This window comes from Pelodiscus sinensis, chromosome 18 (genome assembly GCF_049634645.1).
Source record: "Pelodiscus sinensis isolate JC-2024 chromosome 18, ASM4963464v1, whole genome shotgun sequence".
NCBI lineage: Eukaryota > Metazoa > Chordata > Testudines > Trionychidae > Pelodiscus > Pelodiscus sinensis.
This window is the reverse complement of record NC_134728.1, coordinates 16,629,520-16,647,774: the sequence shown is the minus strand read 5'-3', so window position 1 is coordinate 16,647,774 and position 18,255 is coordinate 16,629,520. Positions and strand designations below refer to the sequence as shown.

Genomic DNA, 18,255 nt, shown 5'->3' with positions numbered 1-18,255 from the left:
GGAACAGTGGGAAAATAGGAAGTTAACTTAAATCTGACAGAGCTGTGTATAACAGGATTATTCATTAACTCATTGCAGTCAAAAGAATAACATAGGGTACACTCTACACAGCAGGGCTAAAGTCAGATAAGCTATGCAACTTCAGCTACGGCAATTGCGTAGCTGAAGTAGAAATAGCTTAACTCAGCAGTTGGTGCTGCCTACACAGCAGGAAGCCGAAGGAAGAACACTTCCTTCAATTTCCCTTACTCCTTGTAAAATGAGGGTTACCATGATAGGAGTAAGAAGTCCTCCAACTTAACATTACTTTGAAATAAAGACTTGTAGTGTAGATACACATTTTGTTATTTCAGAATAACAACAGTTATTCTGAAATAACGCTGTTGTGTAGACGTACCCTTGGGTGTAAAACCAGAGAGCTGTGGATTAGGCTAAAGATGTATACAGTGGTTTTCCTGATTTATATCATTGTATAGGACATCAGATTAAAGGCCCATTGTGCTTTGGAAGAAGAATAGCAAGTGCTGTAATTATTAAAATACCAATGTAGCTTTCTGAGCATGTAACACATGGTGCTAGTTTGGTCATCGATCACAAGACTATGGGTTTGCTGGGGCCTCTTGAAGCATTATTAACTATCTACAAAGATTCCTAATGAGAGAGACAAATCTCTTCACCTCCCCTTTTATAATACTCATCAGGAATGTAGTTCTGCAAATGCTACAGAATCCATCTGCTTACAGGGATGATATCTGGAAAGAACTGAAGTTTGAAATCTGATTAATCTAATCTTTCACTGAGGGAGGATGACAGATATTTATTCCACAGCCAAGAATAGTGTGTGGATATCCTGGCTTCCATATCAATGATCTAAGAATAGGGACAAACTGGGTCCCTTTTATAAGGATCTTCAGTTAAGGATCAAAGATGCAAATGAGTTATTTTTTGAAGGAAAAGTATTTGCTTGCATATATTGATTTAAGTATGATTTAATAATCTATAATTCAGATATTACTATGCTTTAAATGTCAATTCCACAGTTCCCTGTTTGAGTTAATAGAAGGGTTGAATAAACCACAGAAATCTGAAATTATTTGTAAAATTTATTAACCCTGATTATTCCAGGAGTTTTGTAAAGCAGGAGGAATCCTGGTCAGTCTTAAAGTTGGTTTTTATTAGGATAAATTACAGATATGAATGGAGATGAGTAACTGACAAAACAACTAAGATTTTTTTTTTCTAACTCTGAAAAACATTAACAACATAAGATTGTAGATAGAGCTTTTGAATTAGTAAGAGAGTGGAGATACTGGCGCCCCCTTGTGTTGTATTAATAGCTTAAGTATTTTTGTTATTCCACCTCACTAAGTCAAGGAAGAAATTGTACTTTAAATCATTTCAAGCCTTTGCATTTTAGCCTTTTAATTTTCATTAATAATGTGTAGACCAATCTGAAGCATAATCTTAAAAACACAGATTCTGTTGTACTGTAGACCTTGCTAATTACAGCATAATGACAAACTATGTAAGGTTGGTGGGTATTTACTTTTAAATATAACTTTTATCAAAATATGATTTTTTTCATGACTGCTTCAAAGCTTGGTAGCTGAGAATTCTTTGTTCACTGTTTTGCCACAAAAATGCATTGCTTTCGTCACATTCACTTACTCCACAAGTCATCTTTTTCACGGCCACTTTCTTACCTCACCTTTACATCCTCTCAGTGGTTTTCAAACAAGGGGTTGCAAACCAGTAGTAGGTCGTGAAATGTCAGGCACGGGGTCTCCTTGCTGCAGTGTGATCGGGTGACCAGTGGGGGTACTAAGGCAGCTGTCTGCCTGTCCTGGCACCGCAGACCATACTGCGCACCAGAAGCAGCCAGCAACAGGCCCGGCTCTTAGGTGAGGGGGGAGAGTGCACAGGGCTCCCTGCACTGCCCTGCCCTAAGCACTAGCTCTGCACTCCTATTGGCTAACAACCTGCTGCCAGCTGCTTCCAGGGTGCAGCATGGTCTGCAGTGCCAGGAGAGGCTGGAAGCCTGCCTTAGCACCCCGCTGTACCGCTTAAGGTAAGCCCTAGCCCTGACCCCGCCCTCCCGCCAAGCCAGAGCCCGCTCCTACATTCTAAAACTCTTATCCTCAGCCCCATTCTGGAGTCCACACTCTAGTCAATTTATGTTGTTTCATAGGCATCAACAATTTTCTTCAACTAGGTCTTGAGAAAAAAAGTTTGAAAACCACTGCATCCTTTCACCCTCCCCAGACTTAAAAATCACCCGTATGACCTCTCTTTAATTATAATATTACACATTGCTTCTCAATGACCTTTACAGTTACTTACTAACATCTAATGAACAAATTCTGTAAATGATACATCTCAAATGTACACAAATGTTTACTTTAGTCTTCAGCATTGCCCTCTTTTGATGACAGCCATATAAAGGAAAATAATGAGTCGTCTTTACTGCAAGGGAGCTCAAAGAGTGTGTCTGATTCTTCAGCAGCCAATGTATTCATTGGCTGGATTTTCCAGCAGGTAGAATAGACACTGGATCTGTTTGCACTTCAGCATCAGACATCCGTTTTGGCCCCTGAGGAAGAATATATAGAGAGACATAAAAATAGTTGAACAATACTGAGGAACAATTACATCTGTGGTTATGTTTTAGTTCTTTGCAAACAGACATTTTCATTCATGTTACCTTTTTTCTCTCCTCCGTTCTCCTTTAATCAGTTTTTAATACTATTGAGAGTAGGGATGTAAAATCGTTACTTTAATTGGTTAACTGGTTAATTATAGTTAACCGGATAATTAAGGGGTGGAGGGCAGGGCCAGAATGAACAGGTCCCTCCCACCCCCACTGCAGCCCGGCGGAAGCAGCCCCTACTTCAGGGGTGGGCAAAAGGGCCTCCGCGGGCCAAATCCAACCCACCAAGTGTGTTGATCTGTTCTGTGGAGGCCCTGCCACTTCCCTGCCCCCAAGCCAATTAGTGCCATACGCTCCTGGCAGGGTGGGAGGAGACTTCGTGTGCTCCCCCACCCCCAAGCCCTGATTGGCCTGGGGCTAGAAGGGGCAGTGCGCAAAGTCTCCTCCAACTGCCAGGGGCATGGGCGCCTTAGGGGAACCTGAAGGGGGGGGCAGAGACCTCATCCGCTCCCCCACCCCCAGGCCAATCGTGGTCTGCGGGTGGGGGAGCAGGGAAGTATCCTGGCCCTGCCCCTTATGCTTGAGGCCCCGCCCCTTTCAGTGCAGCCTGGAGCCACTTCAATAATTTCTGAAGTGCTGCCCCGACAAAAAATTATTGCCCAGCCCTGCCCTCTCTGCATCACACCAGGGCTTGCCACAGACAGGGGCTGTTCAGGCTGGGCTGCAGCTCCCCTATCTACAGCGGATAACCAGTTAACCAGAACCAGTAAGCATCATCAGTTAACCATCCCTAATTGAGAGTAGGAGTCTGCACATTCACCACAATGGGAGTATAATGGTACAAGCCACAACTATACCTAAACATGGCTGTTCATTCTCTTTGATTATTTCCCTGGGCAAGAATTACTGTTTTCAGAGAACTACACTCACTAATCATGCTGTATTACTGTGGTACTAGCAGGGGCAGATGACCGTTTTGCGGGGCCCTGGGCAGCATAATTCCGCAGGGTCCCCCTTTGCCATGGTGCATGCGCAGTGATGCCATGCGCATGCGCAGTGGCGCCACGGCGCATGCACGGGGCGGCCGCCCCGTTCGCCCTGCCGTATATCTGCCCCGGGTACTAGAATAGTTCTCAGTAAAATATCATTGTCCAAATTGGTTACTGAAGCCATACTATATATCATAATGATATTGCATTTTTAATGCCCTGTGTACACTACAAATATAACTATTTTGGTAATAGTTCATGACACTCCTCTTTTCCAATTATAACAAGTATGGTTGAGTTGCATCATCTCTATTCACATCACAAATATGACTCTATCTTATATTAGGTGCAAATTTCCAAGTAATTAAAGCCATACTGTAAAGCCCATTTTAGGTGATTTGAGGTGCCCTGACCTACTTTTACTTGTCTTGAAACCAGCACAATAAATAGAAATATGCAAAAGCAGTTGAGTAATTCTGAAGGACAGACTTCTTAAAACAGTCTAAGTCGAAACCCCTGTCTAAACTACAGAGATAATCTGTTTTAAAACGTAGTTTAGCTGAACCAGATTTGAATCTGGGTAAAAGATTTCCTGCTTTAGATAAGTGTCACGTGTGTGTTGTACTTATGCAGCCATACCTACCATTCTGTCTAACTATGTGAATTTAGTGCATTATTAGAAAATTTGATCAGCTATCATTCACAACTTCAGTATTAGCTCTATTGACCAGAGAGGACATGTATACAGCATGGCACCAGTAATCCATAGGACATTGCTGAATGCACTCTGGGACACACAGTTTTACAGAGAAATGGGAGAATGGGAGACTAGTCAAACAAATTTGGTTAGGGACTCCTATCAACTCTGCAAAGGCAGTGTGACAAACTGGGTAAAAGAAGACAGCGTGTCAATATAGGCTGACAAAAGGAGGAAACAGGTGTGTTCTTAGGATTCATGGGACCTTACGCAGTACTATTAAACTGGTGTCTCTATGTTCAGTGACAGACTGGGGAGGGAGGATGACAATTGTTTAAAGATGGGATTTTATAATCTTCAGCAACACACTAATTAAATATTTTTAAAGCAAATTTTAAATGAAGGTCCTTTTGACTAACACAGTAAATTCAGAAACATATATACCATCCTTCAAAGCCACCACTCCCACTCCCACTGCCACAATGGGTCAACGAGTGCACTGTTTTATCCTGTGCAATCTGTATTGACCATGGTGCAGGCAGGTGCAACTCAGCTGATTGTATCTGTTTAGACCAAAGTTGAACATGGGCCATTGTGTCTAGAATTAAATGTCTTCTACATGGTTATACCCCACAGACAGCACAAAACACTTTACTTTTTAAATGCAGCAACATTGGTAGCTGACCATATTTACAGATCAACAAAAGAAGCAAGTTTTTCCAATTTAAGCCAACTAAAAGAGTCTGGACATCATTTTAAAGATTTCCCAATGTTAGACAACAAGTTTGAAGCCTGTCAGCTGTAACTGTGTCTGTGCAATGGGTGGATGTATTACACTTAGGGCATAAGAAACTTCTGTTTGCCCCATCTCCTAGAAACACGGCAGGCTGGAAGTGAACTCATTATGACTCACTTTGCACATTTACCAAGCAGCATCATTTATTAATGTTCACCTTTAGTGCATCTTCTTTGCTGCACCAATTTTCAAAGTGGCTTGTTGAATAAAACTGGAAACTATAAAGGAGTCTTCTTAACTTGAATTTTCAAGGCTCCTATCTTTATAAAACAAAGTGTTGATACCTTTGTTTTAATAAGCAAATTTCAGTTCTGCCCTCAGATCCACGGGCTGGCATGGTTTCCCATGGTCTGAACTCAGCTCTCGGTTACTCCAGCCCCTTTGAGGTGCTAATTTGGAACTCATTTAATTTGGATTGTATCTGTTCTAAATTGGCGTCAGGAATGTGGTGACAGAGCAGTTCTCATTCAGAGTGAATTCAGAAAAAGTAATGCCTCAATAAACATTATCATTTCTGATTCAGATAATTTCTGAGAGTGGTTTTAGACAAAGGGAATCTCCAGGGTTTCCATTTATTTTTAGTCATACTAGTTATGAAAATCAGACAATTAATCTCTACCTTTTGTAAGTGAACATTTTCCTGATTCACACCCTATTCTAAATTCCTTTCCATTTTATTATGCTGTGCATCCCTCTCTTGCTTATGTAACAGCCACAAAATTGTATTGTTCCTCTCAGTGAAGTTGAGGTAGTTAACCCTTGCTCTCTGACAGACCCACACCATTGGTACTGTAATTTTAATAGCATCATCAATTCTATTAGTAGTAGGAACAGATGTCTGATCTGGCCTTTCTAATCTAGTGCATACCTGCATATTCAATTTCCTTTACACTATGTCCGTTCCCAGAATAACCAATGGGTTCAGGGTAGTGTTTTAAACACGTGGCCAGAATTCAGGGGACAATCCAGTGGACTTTGTCCATGAAAATGCACAATGGAGTAAGGAGACACGTAAAGTCTAGATAATTTCCACTTCTTCTAAAAATATCTTCCAACTCTGTTTCATCAGTTCAGAGCTCAGCATTTTATCAGAGAAGCTATTACCAGATTTCTGGACTGATACTCTGAATGGAGGATACTGTGATTAGATTATTATGTATAGCCTAGTATTTTTAGATTAACTATTACAATTTGTGGTGTAGACTTTGACACTTATTTTGGTTTCCTCAGAACTATGGTTGTACTGGGAAATGTTGGTCTTTGGAAGAATTGGGTATTGAGTTCCTTAGATGTGGGTAACAATTTGAGTCACAAATATTTGAAGGAGTGGTAGTGTGCTATCAAATATTTCAATCTGAGGAACACTTCTATTTTAAATGCTGAATATTCTTCCTGACTGAAGAGGTAAAAATCCCCTGCACATCTCTGTTCAGAAAGAGCTAGTAATAACCTTAGGAGTGGGTTGTAGAGCTAGCTAATTGGCCAGATAAACTGTAGAGCTATAAATCTAAAATCTTTATTCTCTATGGGTGTGTCTAGACTACATGGCTCCGTTGATGGCTCCATTTATGCCTCATGAAAAAGGGCTTACAGGACCTGCCAACAAAGGGTTCTGGGGTTGGCAGATCCCCATCTAGACTGCCGCGCTGTGCCAACAAACAGCTGATTGGCACAGCGCGGCAGCCATTTTGATGTAAATGAAGCAGCGATTATTTAAATCGTCGCTTCATTTACCTTTGCCGAGTAAACTCATCTACATGGCTCCGTTGACGGAGCCATGTAGTCTAGACACACCCTGTGTGTGTCTATTTTTAAAAAGAAGAATTATTCCGTTCATAAAAGAGGAAAGATCCCTGAGTACTTCAGAGCTCTGTTAATGAAAGAGAAAACAATGGACTACACAGACAAATTAGTATCAAGAACGAGGAATACAAATCATCAAAGAAAAATATTAGGGATGATCTCTCTTTCTATTCTCCCTCCACTTTACTTGCTTGTAGAAATATCCACCTCTCTCTTTCCCTGCACATAATTTCACCTCTCTCAATGCAAGTTTCCTCTGCTCTGCATCTGAGACATCCTCCTGCCTTATTGACTTTCGTATAAAAACATATTTTCTTGTTTCCCTCCTAATCTCTTTAGCAGTTATTCTAATGCTGTAGGTATTTAAGGCCTATGTCTACACTTACAAGCTCACAGTGGCACAGTTATATGGATACAGCTCAAGTTGCCATGTTATGCTAATGGAAGAGAACTCTGCCATCAACAGAATAAAAACAGCTCAGTGAGTGACAGTAGTTCTGTTGGCGGGAGAGCATCTCCCACCAACATAGTGCTGTGTATATGAGCACTTAGGCCAGCAACATTTATATCACACAGGGTGATTTTTTTCCCCACACTCATAAGTGGCAAAAGCTTTGCTGACATAAGTGCTCATGCAGACCCAGTCTAACTTGTATGAAAGGTTTTTGGATGCAGTTTTCTAAATTACACAATACACATGTAAAAAACCCTATAACTATAGAAGTCCTTTATCACACAGGGTATGTCTACACTAGCCCCCTAGTTCGAACTAGGGTGGCTAATTTAGGGATTCGAACTTGCAAATGAAGCCTGGGATTTAAATATCCTGGGCTTCATTTGCATGTTCCTGGGCGGGCGCCAATTTAAAATCCCCTTAGTTCGAACTGACTGCCTGCGGCTACATGTGGCAGTCAGAAATTAATCCGAACTAAGTCCTTAGTTCGAATGAACTGTTACTCCTCCTGCAATGAGATGTATCTCCTTGACTTCAGTGAGAGCTGCAGACAGTGCTTAATTTGTAATGAGGTGCTGAGGTTCAAGCAATATTTTACTTTCATAACTGATGCGGCAAGCACAGTGGTGCTGGAGGTATGAACCACCAAACTTAGAGGTGCCAGGTCTCAAACCTGGTTACTTCAGCACAAATTAAGTACTGGCTGCAGATGAATGGAAGTGAATGGAAATTATTTGGCCTTAGCATCTCTGAACATCTGGGATAAAATCCTGGCTCCACTGATTTCAATGGCTAAAAGCCCCCAATTTTGAGAAGGCTAGAATTTCACCAAAGGCCTTTGAATGACAAATATATTTTAAATAGAAAAAAATTGTTAGTGGCTTCATTATTACTAAGAGTTCATGCAGAAAAAGTTAAGTTTCTTACCTTCTTCTTCCCTGGCTAATACTGAACACAATATACATTTTTTTTTGTAATGCAAATGGCAGTATAGGATAGATTACAATTCTATGAAATGCATGTAAATCAAACACTCCTTATGAGGTTGAAAAACATCTGCCACAAAATGAATCATATGGTTCTGAACAACAGCTTAACTTGATAACCTAATGTTCCAAAGGGCTAGATTTCAAATCAGTGTCAATTTAAATTCTGTTCTACTTGCTTTTTCCTCTTTTGGGCAGTGGTCATTGGGTCAATTTTAGCTTCTTTCCTAACCACCTTACAAGCAGAGCTGGGGAGAGGGGCGGGGGCAGGGAAGAGGAGGAAATGTTTTAAATAACCAGATTCATTACAGCTAAGATGTGTCCTCGTCATTTTGTGCTCCTCCCCGCACTAGGCACAGCAAAAGATGTGGCCAGGCATGGTGCTGGATGTGGCGGCAGCGGGGGGAGGGGGAGGAGAGAGAGAAAAAGGGGGCAACTTCCCCGGGCCCGGCAATACAAAAGGGCCTGGAGTTTCCAGCCACCACTGCTACTACTGTGGCAGCAGCTGGAGCCCTGGGCCCTTTATATCACTGCTGGAGAATCATGCCAAGTGCTTCTGGTAGGGTTGCCAGGTGTCCGGTATTCACCCGGACAGTCTGCTATTTTCGGCTCCTGTCTGGTAAAAAAAATTCAGAGAATACCGGGCACCTGAGATGTCTGGTATTTTCTGAATTTTTCCCCAGCCAGGAGACGAAAATGCTGGGCACCTGGCAACCCTACAAGCACTCAATGCCTGCCTCCCCCCCCGAACCCTCCACTTGGTCTCCAGCCCCTATGCTTACCTGGTTCCCCAAGGCTGCAGGCACAAAATGGCTGCCGGCCAAAAGACCTAGGGGAAGCAATGCTCAACCCGTGCTCCTATCCCTGCACTCACTCTTAAAGGGGACATGCTGTTTTAATGCTATTTTATTTTATTTTATTTGGCAACTTTGGTCTCCCCCCCTTTTTTCCCTTCAACAGAATTTTTTCCCAGTGTTTTTTTTTGGGGGGGGGGGGGAAGGGAGGTGTTCGGTATTTTTGTTTCAACCATCTGGCAACCCTAGCTCCAGGCAGCGCTGAGGAAGGCATGTCATTCTTCAGTCGCCATTGAGGGCTGCCTAGTCCCAGCCCCGCCCCAGCCACCTTGCTCAGGGGCCCAGCGAGGCTGTTGGCCTCGCTGGAAGTGGCTAGTCTTGGATGAGTTCCTGAAGTCAGGAGCGACCCCACAGCATGTTGTATTCAGCCTCTCTGTTGTGGTAAGAAGAGCGGAATAAGTTGCTTCCTGCCAATTGTTTTATAAAAAGCTACTAGAAAATGTGTGACTTTTTATGTTCCCAGCATTAGTTGTTTTTTTAGAGAGAAGGCTTCTTCATGGAGGCAAGTGGCTACTCTGTGAATTAGCTTTCTCACTGCTCACCATGAGAGAGACCATGATGGACAGGTAATATCTTTATTAGACCAATTTGTGCTGAAAGAGATGTGTTTTTAAGCTACACAGAGCTCTTCTGCAGGCCTGGGAAATATAACCACAGTCTCCCAGCTAAATATAAGGCGGGACAGATTGTTAAGCATAAGGACTTAACACAGTGAAGTGGGCAACAAACACCTTTGCAGTCACACGACAAAGGGAGATTTAGTGGATTACAGATTATTGTAATCAGATGTAACATCAGAGTCTGATGTGATGTTTAATGTCTGGCAAGTTATGATTGTTAGCTCCCATGCTCATCTTTTGAAGGGGTTGTGCAGGTTTCCCTTGAGAGGAAGATCTGAGAAGTCAGACAGGGAGAGTGATTGTTTTGTGACAACTGTTCACCCACAGAGTGTTTTTGTCTAACTTTTTTCTGTGACAGTTAATTTGACAGTTTAGTGACTGTCTGGTTTTACCCACATTATTGTTGTTTGGCTGACTTAATAAAAGATATTGCCTCACCCGCCTTGTCTCTCTCATATCCTAGACCAACACAACAACAACAACCTTGCTCACTAAGGTCTTACTAGTTGGGGGAGAGGAGGGAAGCAGAAGGAGCCTTTCAGCTTACAACATTTTTTCAAAAATCTAAATTTCAGGGGCGTGAAATGCCACAAAATAAAGAGGGGAAGAAAAATCCACACACGTGTTCCCAAAATATTTTCTGCTCTATTGTTGATTGGCAGCTGCGTTCCCATTTCCCCTGCCTCCGCCTCCGGCTGAAAATATGCTCTGGTCCTTCAAGCAGCTCCATGTAAGTGGACCTCTGTGTCACCCCACTGAAGTTATAGCCTGCACCAGTGTAGGGATAGGCTCACAAGAGGCAGCTTGCCTGATCATCATTTAAAATGAGCTGAATCATGATTTAAAAGCAATAAAAAATTAACATACAAGGCCCTTAAAAAACCCTCCAAGTGACTGTCTCTTCTCTGTCTTCTTGAGGGGGCTGTCCTTTGCAGTGTCTCCTCCATTCTGGATTGACTCTGTGGCTGTGGTTTGCTGTTCTCTGGAGTCTTGCTGTTCTTTGGTTTCCTGTTTGCTTAGCTCTGCTGTAGATGTTTTGTCTTTTGAACTCCCCTTGCTCTTCTGGCCCACAGGTTCACTTTCCGTTGGGGAGACTGGCCTCTCTGTGGAGCCTGATGTCTAAAGCAGTTTCAAACAATGGTTATTTTTAGTGGAAAATATAAACATTTTGGCAGGAGGTTCATAAATATAGTAAAAATTAAAGGCCACCTGTGTGTTTGTGTGTGTGGGGGGGGGGGGGGGGACTCTCCAGTGTACAGAGTTTAAGCCTCATTCCTGTAGCCTTTATGTGGAAGAGGAGCCCCGATGGGATTGAGATCACTCATGTGAGTAAAGAGTGAGGATAGCCTTTATTTTTACATATTTCTGTGGCAAAGCTTTCGCAGGCAGCAGCATATGATGAAAGAAAAAACAAGATCATATAGCTATGGATAGAATTACATGCATGCACCCACAGCTGAAAAAATATAACCATCTCTGCATCCGAAGCTGCAAAATCACCATAGAAACTTGGAAGTGCCAGGGGAGGAGAGATAAAGGCAGGTAGCAGGACACATGAAGCAGAGGTAAAAATATCCCATCTATAAAATTACAATACTCCACCAGGTGATTAACAAGCCATGATTTGGCCCTGGAAGTCCAATGCCATAGAAAATGCTGCGTGGAATTGCAAAAGGAGACACTGCATGAATTCCTTAAAAGACAAACAACATCACAGAGCAGACAAATACAGTAAAGATAAGAATTCAAAGTGAGAAAACACTGGATGTAGTCAAAGTTCACAAATCAAGTTTCAGATTTGAAGGACAAATAAAATAACATGATAGCTCTGTGAGGTTCTGTGCTTGTAGATTACTGGTTACATTTGTGCTAAAACATTTGCTTGCAAATGGGAATATCAAAACAACACTGACATTTATTCAGCTAAAAAGAAATATGGTAGGCGAGCCTAGAAATTAGATATGTTTAGGTTCTCTGCAAATTTGACTTGGAGAGCGTTCAGATGACCCCATGGTTTAATAAATTGCAGTGTTACCAATTTTTTTATTTCATTGTGAGTCTCATAGTAGTTGTTTTTCTTAAAGTTCCATCTCCTGGAATCATGTGATTACAGGAGAATAACAGCTTTTATGGCAACAAAGTGAGTTTTTAGCTATCATAGAGAAAGTTACAGAGCAACTTCAAACTATAAACTCTAAAGCATGGGTTCCCAACCTGGGGGGCATGAAGAAATTCCAGGAGGGGCGTGAGGTGTCTCAGCCCCCTATCTATCTCCCCCCCAAGTTTTGCTGCTATTTTTGTTTCTTGTCCCCCATCAGTTCCCTTCCCCTCCGAACAAGTTTTGCTGCTATTTTGTGGGGGGCATGAGGGTTTCTCAAATATCAAAAAGGGGGCGTGATGCTGAAAAGTTTGGGAACCACTGCTCTAAAGGCTCAGAAAGTCAGAAGGCAAATAACCCCCCCCCCCCAAGTCTATTAAAATACTCATAATTTTTAATCTCATCTCATTTTTTTTTTGGCGGAGGGGAGGGAGCTGATGTATGATTTTGGACTTCCTGGGTTTGGAAATACTGCAAATGGTCTATTTCATATAAAGCCCTTTTTCCTTTTCATCATAGATTCACAAGGTCTGAAGGGACCGCAAGGGTCATCTAGTCTAACTCCTTGGCAAGATTCAGGATTTGTTGTGTCTAACCATCCAAAACAGATGGTTTTTCTTTTGAAAGCCTCCAGAGAAGGAGTTTCCACAACCTCCCTAAGCAAACTGTTTCACTATCTTATGGTTCTTACAGGTGGGAATATGTTTTTCTGAGATTTACTCTAATGGTGTGTCTAAATGAACACTTTGGTCGGACAGGGGCGTGGAAAAAATATGCCTCTGACCAACGTAAATTCACCAGCAAAAGGGCTGGTATGGACATGACTATATTGGTGGGATATATGCTTTCTCACTAAGGGTATGTCTACACTACCCCCCTAGTTCGAACTAGGGGGGTAATGTATGCATACCGAACTTGCTAATGAAGCCCGGGATTTGAATTTCCCGGGCTTCATTAGCATAAAGCCGGCTCCGCCATTTTTAAAAGCCGGCTTGTTCGAACCCCGTGCCGCGCGGCTACACGCGGCACGGGCTAGATAGTTCGAACTATGTAGCCATTCCGATCTATCTGTACACCTCGTTCCACGAGGCTACATAGTTCGAACTATCTAGCCCGTGCCGCGTGTAGCCGCGCGGCACGGGGTTCGAACAAGCCGGCTTTTAAAAATGGCGGAGCCGGCTTTATGCTAATGAAGCCCGGGAAATTCAAATCCCGGGCTTCATTAGCAAGTTTGGTATGCATACATTACCCCCCTAGTTCGAACTAGGGGGGTAGTGTAGACATACCCTAACATAGCTACTGCTACTCATTGAGAGTGATTCAGTTATGCCAGGCTTGGGCAAAATAAGGCCCGGGGGCTGGATCTGGCCCATTATGCCACTGGATCTGGCCTGTAAACCTGCAAACCACCCTGCCAGAAACCTCAGGCACACAGCTGCTACAAAAGTGCAGTCTGTGGGCTCTCTACTCTGTGTGGGGAAGGGGGAGGGCACTTTGTGTGATCTCCCCATCCCCCAGTCCAATCCTCAGCTCCGATTGGCTGGGAACACCCGGCCAATAAGCACTGAGAGAATGGTCTGGGGAATGGAGGCAGTGCAAATCTCTTACCACTCCCAGAGCTGAGATCCGTGTGGAAGGAGCAGCCTGCAGTTTAAAGTGATCTGAGGCTGCAGGAGGCAGGGAGCCCAGCCTGTCTTGGGGGTGCTGCAGGGCTGCTGGCTGGGAAATACATAGGTAAGCACCTCCAAGTCAGAGCCTGCCTCTGGCATTCCAGCCCCTCCTGCGCCCCATCTCCCTCCTGTAGGTAACCATCCAAACCTTCTGCACCCTGCTGCCCCAGGCCACAATTCCCTTCTAGATCCTGTAACTCCTCCTACACTCCCCCCCAGGCCAAAATCCCTCTCCTGCACCCATACTCCCCTGCAACCCATTCCCCTGCTCCAGGTCACCACCCAAATCCTCTTCAGTCTGCACCTCCTTTTCCCCATCTCCCAGGTCACAATTCCCTCCCAGACTTTGCATCTTCTCCTATAGTCCCTCTCTCAGGCCAAAAACCTCTCCTGCATCCATATTCCCTCCCTTACCTTACACCCTAATCCCCTGACCCAGGTCACAACCCCTTCCTTCACCCAAATTCCCTCTCAGACCCCACACTGTCTCCTGCACCCCAGTCCCTACCCTGTGCATCCTTCTGCACCCAACCTCCATCCTAGACCTCACACCTCCTCCACAGAAAAGTGTAGCCCTTGACCACTTTCCAAAATCTTGGCATGGTCCCCCACCAAAAATTATTGCCCACCCCTGAGTTATGCTGATGGGAGATTTCTCTCCCACTGCCATAGAGAAACCACATGGGAGACCTTAGCGCAGCATAGCTTCAGTGGTATAGCTGTGCCGCTCTAAGATCTGTAGTGTAGAATAATGGCCTAAATCTGTGACTGTGCTGGAATTTGAACTCAGTGCCTCTTCTCCTGCCCTCTTTAGCAAGAGAGAACCTTTCTCCATCGTTTTTATGCAAGCCTTTCAAGTATTTACAGAGCACTATAATGTCCCCTCCTTAATCTCCTCCTTTCCAAATTAAACATGCCCACTTCGTTCAGCCTTTGCTTATATGGCTTGCATTGCATCCCTTTGATCACTTTTGTCACTCGCCTCTGGCTCTTTTCCAGTTTTCTCTACTACACCCTTTCAGTACATGTGCTGCTCACACCACAGTCTTGAAGGTCAGGGAACCTTTGATTATATGTCCTTGCTAATTCCTCTGCTCTTTAAGACTTAACAATTTAATTCTTTGATTAAGGCTATGTCTACATTGACAGCCTATGTCAGCATAACATGTCACTCAAGGCTATAGAAACCTCTCCCTCTAAGCAATAAAAGTTACAGCTACATAAACCCTTATGTGAACAGGGATAAGTCGTGACACAGCTGCTGCTGCTTCCAGATTTTTTTCTTATGTTGATGGGAAAGCTCTCTCCTGTTAGCATAGGGTGTCTTCACCAGATGGGCTGCTGTGGTGTCTCTCTCTATATATTGCCTTATAATATTTTCTTTATTTTTAACTGTGAGCCCTTCCTTTTTCTTATGGGCAGGTACAAAATCTAGGCATTGCGGGCTTGTACATTAATTTCTCAGCCTTTATATGAAAAGAGCTGTAGCATTTTTTTTTGACATTCCCTAATTCTACTGTAGCCCATACAATGACACATCAGGTTTGGAGCTAGATTGGGGTTTATAATGTTGTTTGAGCAACAGCACTGTCTACCATACTGAGGCCAGCTGTTAGCCATAGTTTCAAAGGAAAAGAAATATTCTTAAATCTAATTCAGAGCTATCCTGGAATTGCCAGATTTATCTACACAGACTCTATATGACCTGGTTAGTGGTATAATTGCTGCTGCTGTAGGAATTCTGCCTCCCTGAGTGATGGTAGATCCATAAACAAGAATTTTTCTATTGACCCAGCTGTGCTGGGATTAGATCAGCATAATGACAGCAATCAGTGGTGTGGATTTTTTTTTTTTTTTTTTTTTTTGCATACCTGAGCACCATGGCTATGTTGACCTGTGTTGTTAAGTGTAGATTAGGCCTAAATTCCAAGATGTAAGGACAGAGTCTAGCTCTGATTAACATCCTGTGAAACCAATGGGGCCATACAGGTTGTGAAGTTACAGCAGAGTTTGCCCTATCATGTTTATTCAGTTGAGTGGGTCCCTGATAGTTATTGTAGTTTTTCCAGCCAAGTCCAAACTAGCTTCAAGGGGACTGTTTTGATGCGTGCAGCAAGCAGATATTGGCCTTTGATGTTCAGACAAAACACTTGAAACAATATTGGTAATTTTGTTTTCAGACAAAGCAGAAAACAATCAGATAATCTCTTTGAGGCATTTCATAGTAATCTTGAAAGGAATTAATCAGGAAATTGACAGATTTAATATTGATGGGAATGACATCAGGACATGCAAACTGAAATCTATGAATAATGAATCACATTAATGTTTCTCATTTTAAAGGCTGACCTGCAGCCGACAATCTACATTACAGGCAGTCCCCGGGTTACGTACAAGATAGGGACTGTAGGTTTGTTCTTAAGTTGAATTTGTATGCAAGTTGGAACTGGTACATATTGTAGGGGAAACTCTAGCCAAACATTTCTCCAGAGTTCAGTTTTATTCTCCCACACCTCACTTCCCTCAGTCCTTTCTTCTCAAGCTGAGAAAAGCCGCTCTGCGTCTCCCTGGTCTGCTGAGGGGAGGCCGGCGCTAGCTTCGCGTCTCCCTGGTCTGCTGGGGGGAAGCAGCTAGTGCGGGGTTGCCTCACCCTGTTTGTAAGTAGGGATCCGATGTAAGTCGGATCCATGTAACCCGGGGACTGCCTGTACTGGTTTTGGCGTTGATTTACTCCTACTGAAATGTGTAATAATTTATTTTAAAAAATTAACATCATAGTATTTTTCTTGTTGTGTTCTAATAGGGTTGAGCCAAAGATTTTGAAGTCAAAAGAAAGATTCCCACTGACTTCATTGGCTTATGGATTAGTCCCCTAATGCAGTACAAAATGTCAGTGATGCCAATAGAAATGGAATCAGAACTTTCCAGGAAAAGCTAGAAAGATAAATTAGTGTAACCATTTAAACCAGGTTAAAAAAAATAAAGTAAAAAATTGACTTATTCTTCTCTAATACTGCTGTTAGTGAAACTTAAGTTAAATGATATTATTGCACATGAGAGAAGAACCGGGCCCACTATATTCATGTTTTTTTTCCTAGAAACATAATGGCTGTGTCTACACTGACAAGTTATTCCGGAAAATCAGCCGCTTTTCCGGAAAAACTTGCCAGCTGTCTACACAGTTCGCTTGAATTTCCGGAAAAGCACTGACAATCTAATGTAAAATCATCAGTGCTTTTCCGGAAAAATTATGCTGCTCCCGTTCGGGCAAAAGTATTTTTCCGGAAAACTGTTCCGGAAAAGGGCCAGTGTAGACAGCACAGTAGTGTTTTCCGCAAAAAAGCCCCGATCGCGAAAATGACGATCGGGGCTTTTTTGCGGAAAAGTGCGTCTAGATTGGCCATGGACGCTTTTCCGGAAAAGGTGCTTTTCCGGAAAAGCATCCTGCCAATCTAGACTTGCTTTTCCGAAAATGCTTTTAATGGAAAACTTTTCCATTAAAAGGATTTCCAGAAAATCATGCCAGTGTAGATGTAGCCAATAGGTAATTTTAACAAATGACAATTTAAGAAAAAGAAAGAAAGAAAAAAAGTAAAGAATATGAGCCCAGGATTGTAACCTTTAGTCATTTAAGAAACCTCATTGTAAATAAAGAATTGTAAGTTTAAAAGAGTAAAGGTCACATGATCAGACCCTGTATCTTCTGTGATCTCTATAAGACACTAATCAGCTAAGATTAACTTAAACTATCAGCGGATGTTACACAACAGAAAAGCATTTTCCTGATGCTAAAAATGAGAATGAAGAAAGAAGTTCTGACAGGTCAACTTGCATCACTGCTTTAATTTTGCTAGTAAGTTATAGAAAACCATAACATCCTGAACATGACCAGGTTCTTAGGTGTCAATTGATTTAGCTGGTGTCGGTTGATTTAGTTCTAGTGACTTAAATAGAGTTCTGCTGATCTAGTGACTTAAATAGAATATGATGGTCTGGCTCATATAAGGATTACAGCTTTTGAATGTCTACTAGAAAAGTCAGTAATTTTACAAAAAAATCTTGGATAATAAGGAACATAAAGGGACATAATCAGGCAGTTTTGGCCCACGTGTTTGAAGGAAAACTAAATAAAGGAATAAAAAACAGGACTATGTAGCACTTTAAAGACTAACAAGATGGTTTATTGGATGATGAGCTTTTGTGGGCCAGACCCACGAAAGCTACATAGTCCTGTTTTTTGTTCCAGCTACACCAGACTAACACGGCTACATTTCTATCTCTAAATAAAGGAATGTTTTCCTGATTTTTGTTAAATTTCAGTGAAAGTTTTTACTTTAAATTTAACTCTTTTTCCATTGGGTTTGTTACCAAATAATAATCTCTCCAATAGTGTATTTGAAAAACTAGGAAATAGCCAACTCAAAAAAGATCTGTCTAATTTCACTGTCCAAGCCAAGTAAAGTGCAAAAAGGTAAACAAATAGCATAAAGGATGTAAAGGAAAATAGATTATGAGAATTGGCTCATTTAGCTAATTATTTTATTATGAAAATGGAAAATATTTTAAAAGTAAGATTTTTAATCTGGCAGTGACCTTTTAAATTCATCTTTATTAGGCAACAATAACTTGAAGAGGTTCAAT

At 42.3% G+C, this 18,255-nt stretch overlaps 1 protein-coding gene across 10 annotated transcripts in view; it reads right to left on the bottom strand.

The window, feature by feature from the left end:
- Window positions 1-1,153: 1,153 nt before the first annotated feature.
- BCAS1 (brain enriched myelin associated protein 1) overlaps window positions 1,154-18,255 on the bottom strand; it is a 98,422-nt gene continuing 81,320 nt past the window's right edge. For 5 of the 10 annotated variants that reach the window (XM_075901170.1, XM_075901176.1, XM_075901175.1 and 2 more), the window contains 3 exons: window positions 11,449-11,502; window positions 10,714-10,965; window positions 1,154-2,590 (listed from right to left, as the gene is read on the bottom strand). In XM_075901170.1, the coding sequence (XP_075757285.1) occupies window positions 2,513-2,590; window positions 10,714-10,965; window positions 11,449-11,502 (384 nt within the window). In that variant the 3' untranslated portion in view covers window positions 1,154-2,512. The remainder of the gene's footprint in view (window positions 2,591-10,713; window positions 10,966-11,448; window positions 11,503-18,255) is intronic. The other 5 variants (XM_075901177.1, XM_075901179.1, XM_075901173.1 and 2 more) reach the window with 2 other exon arrangements.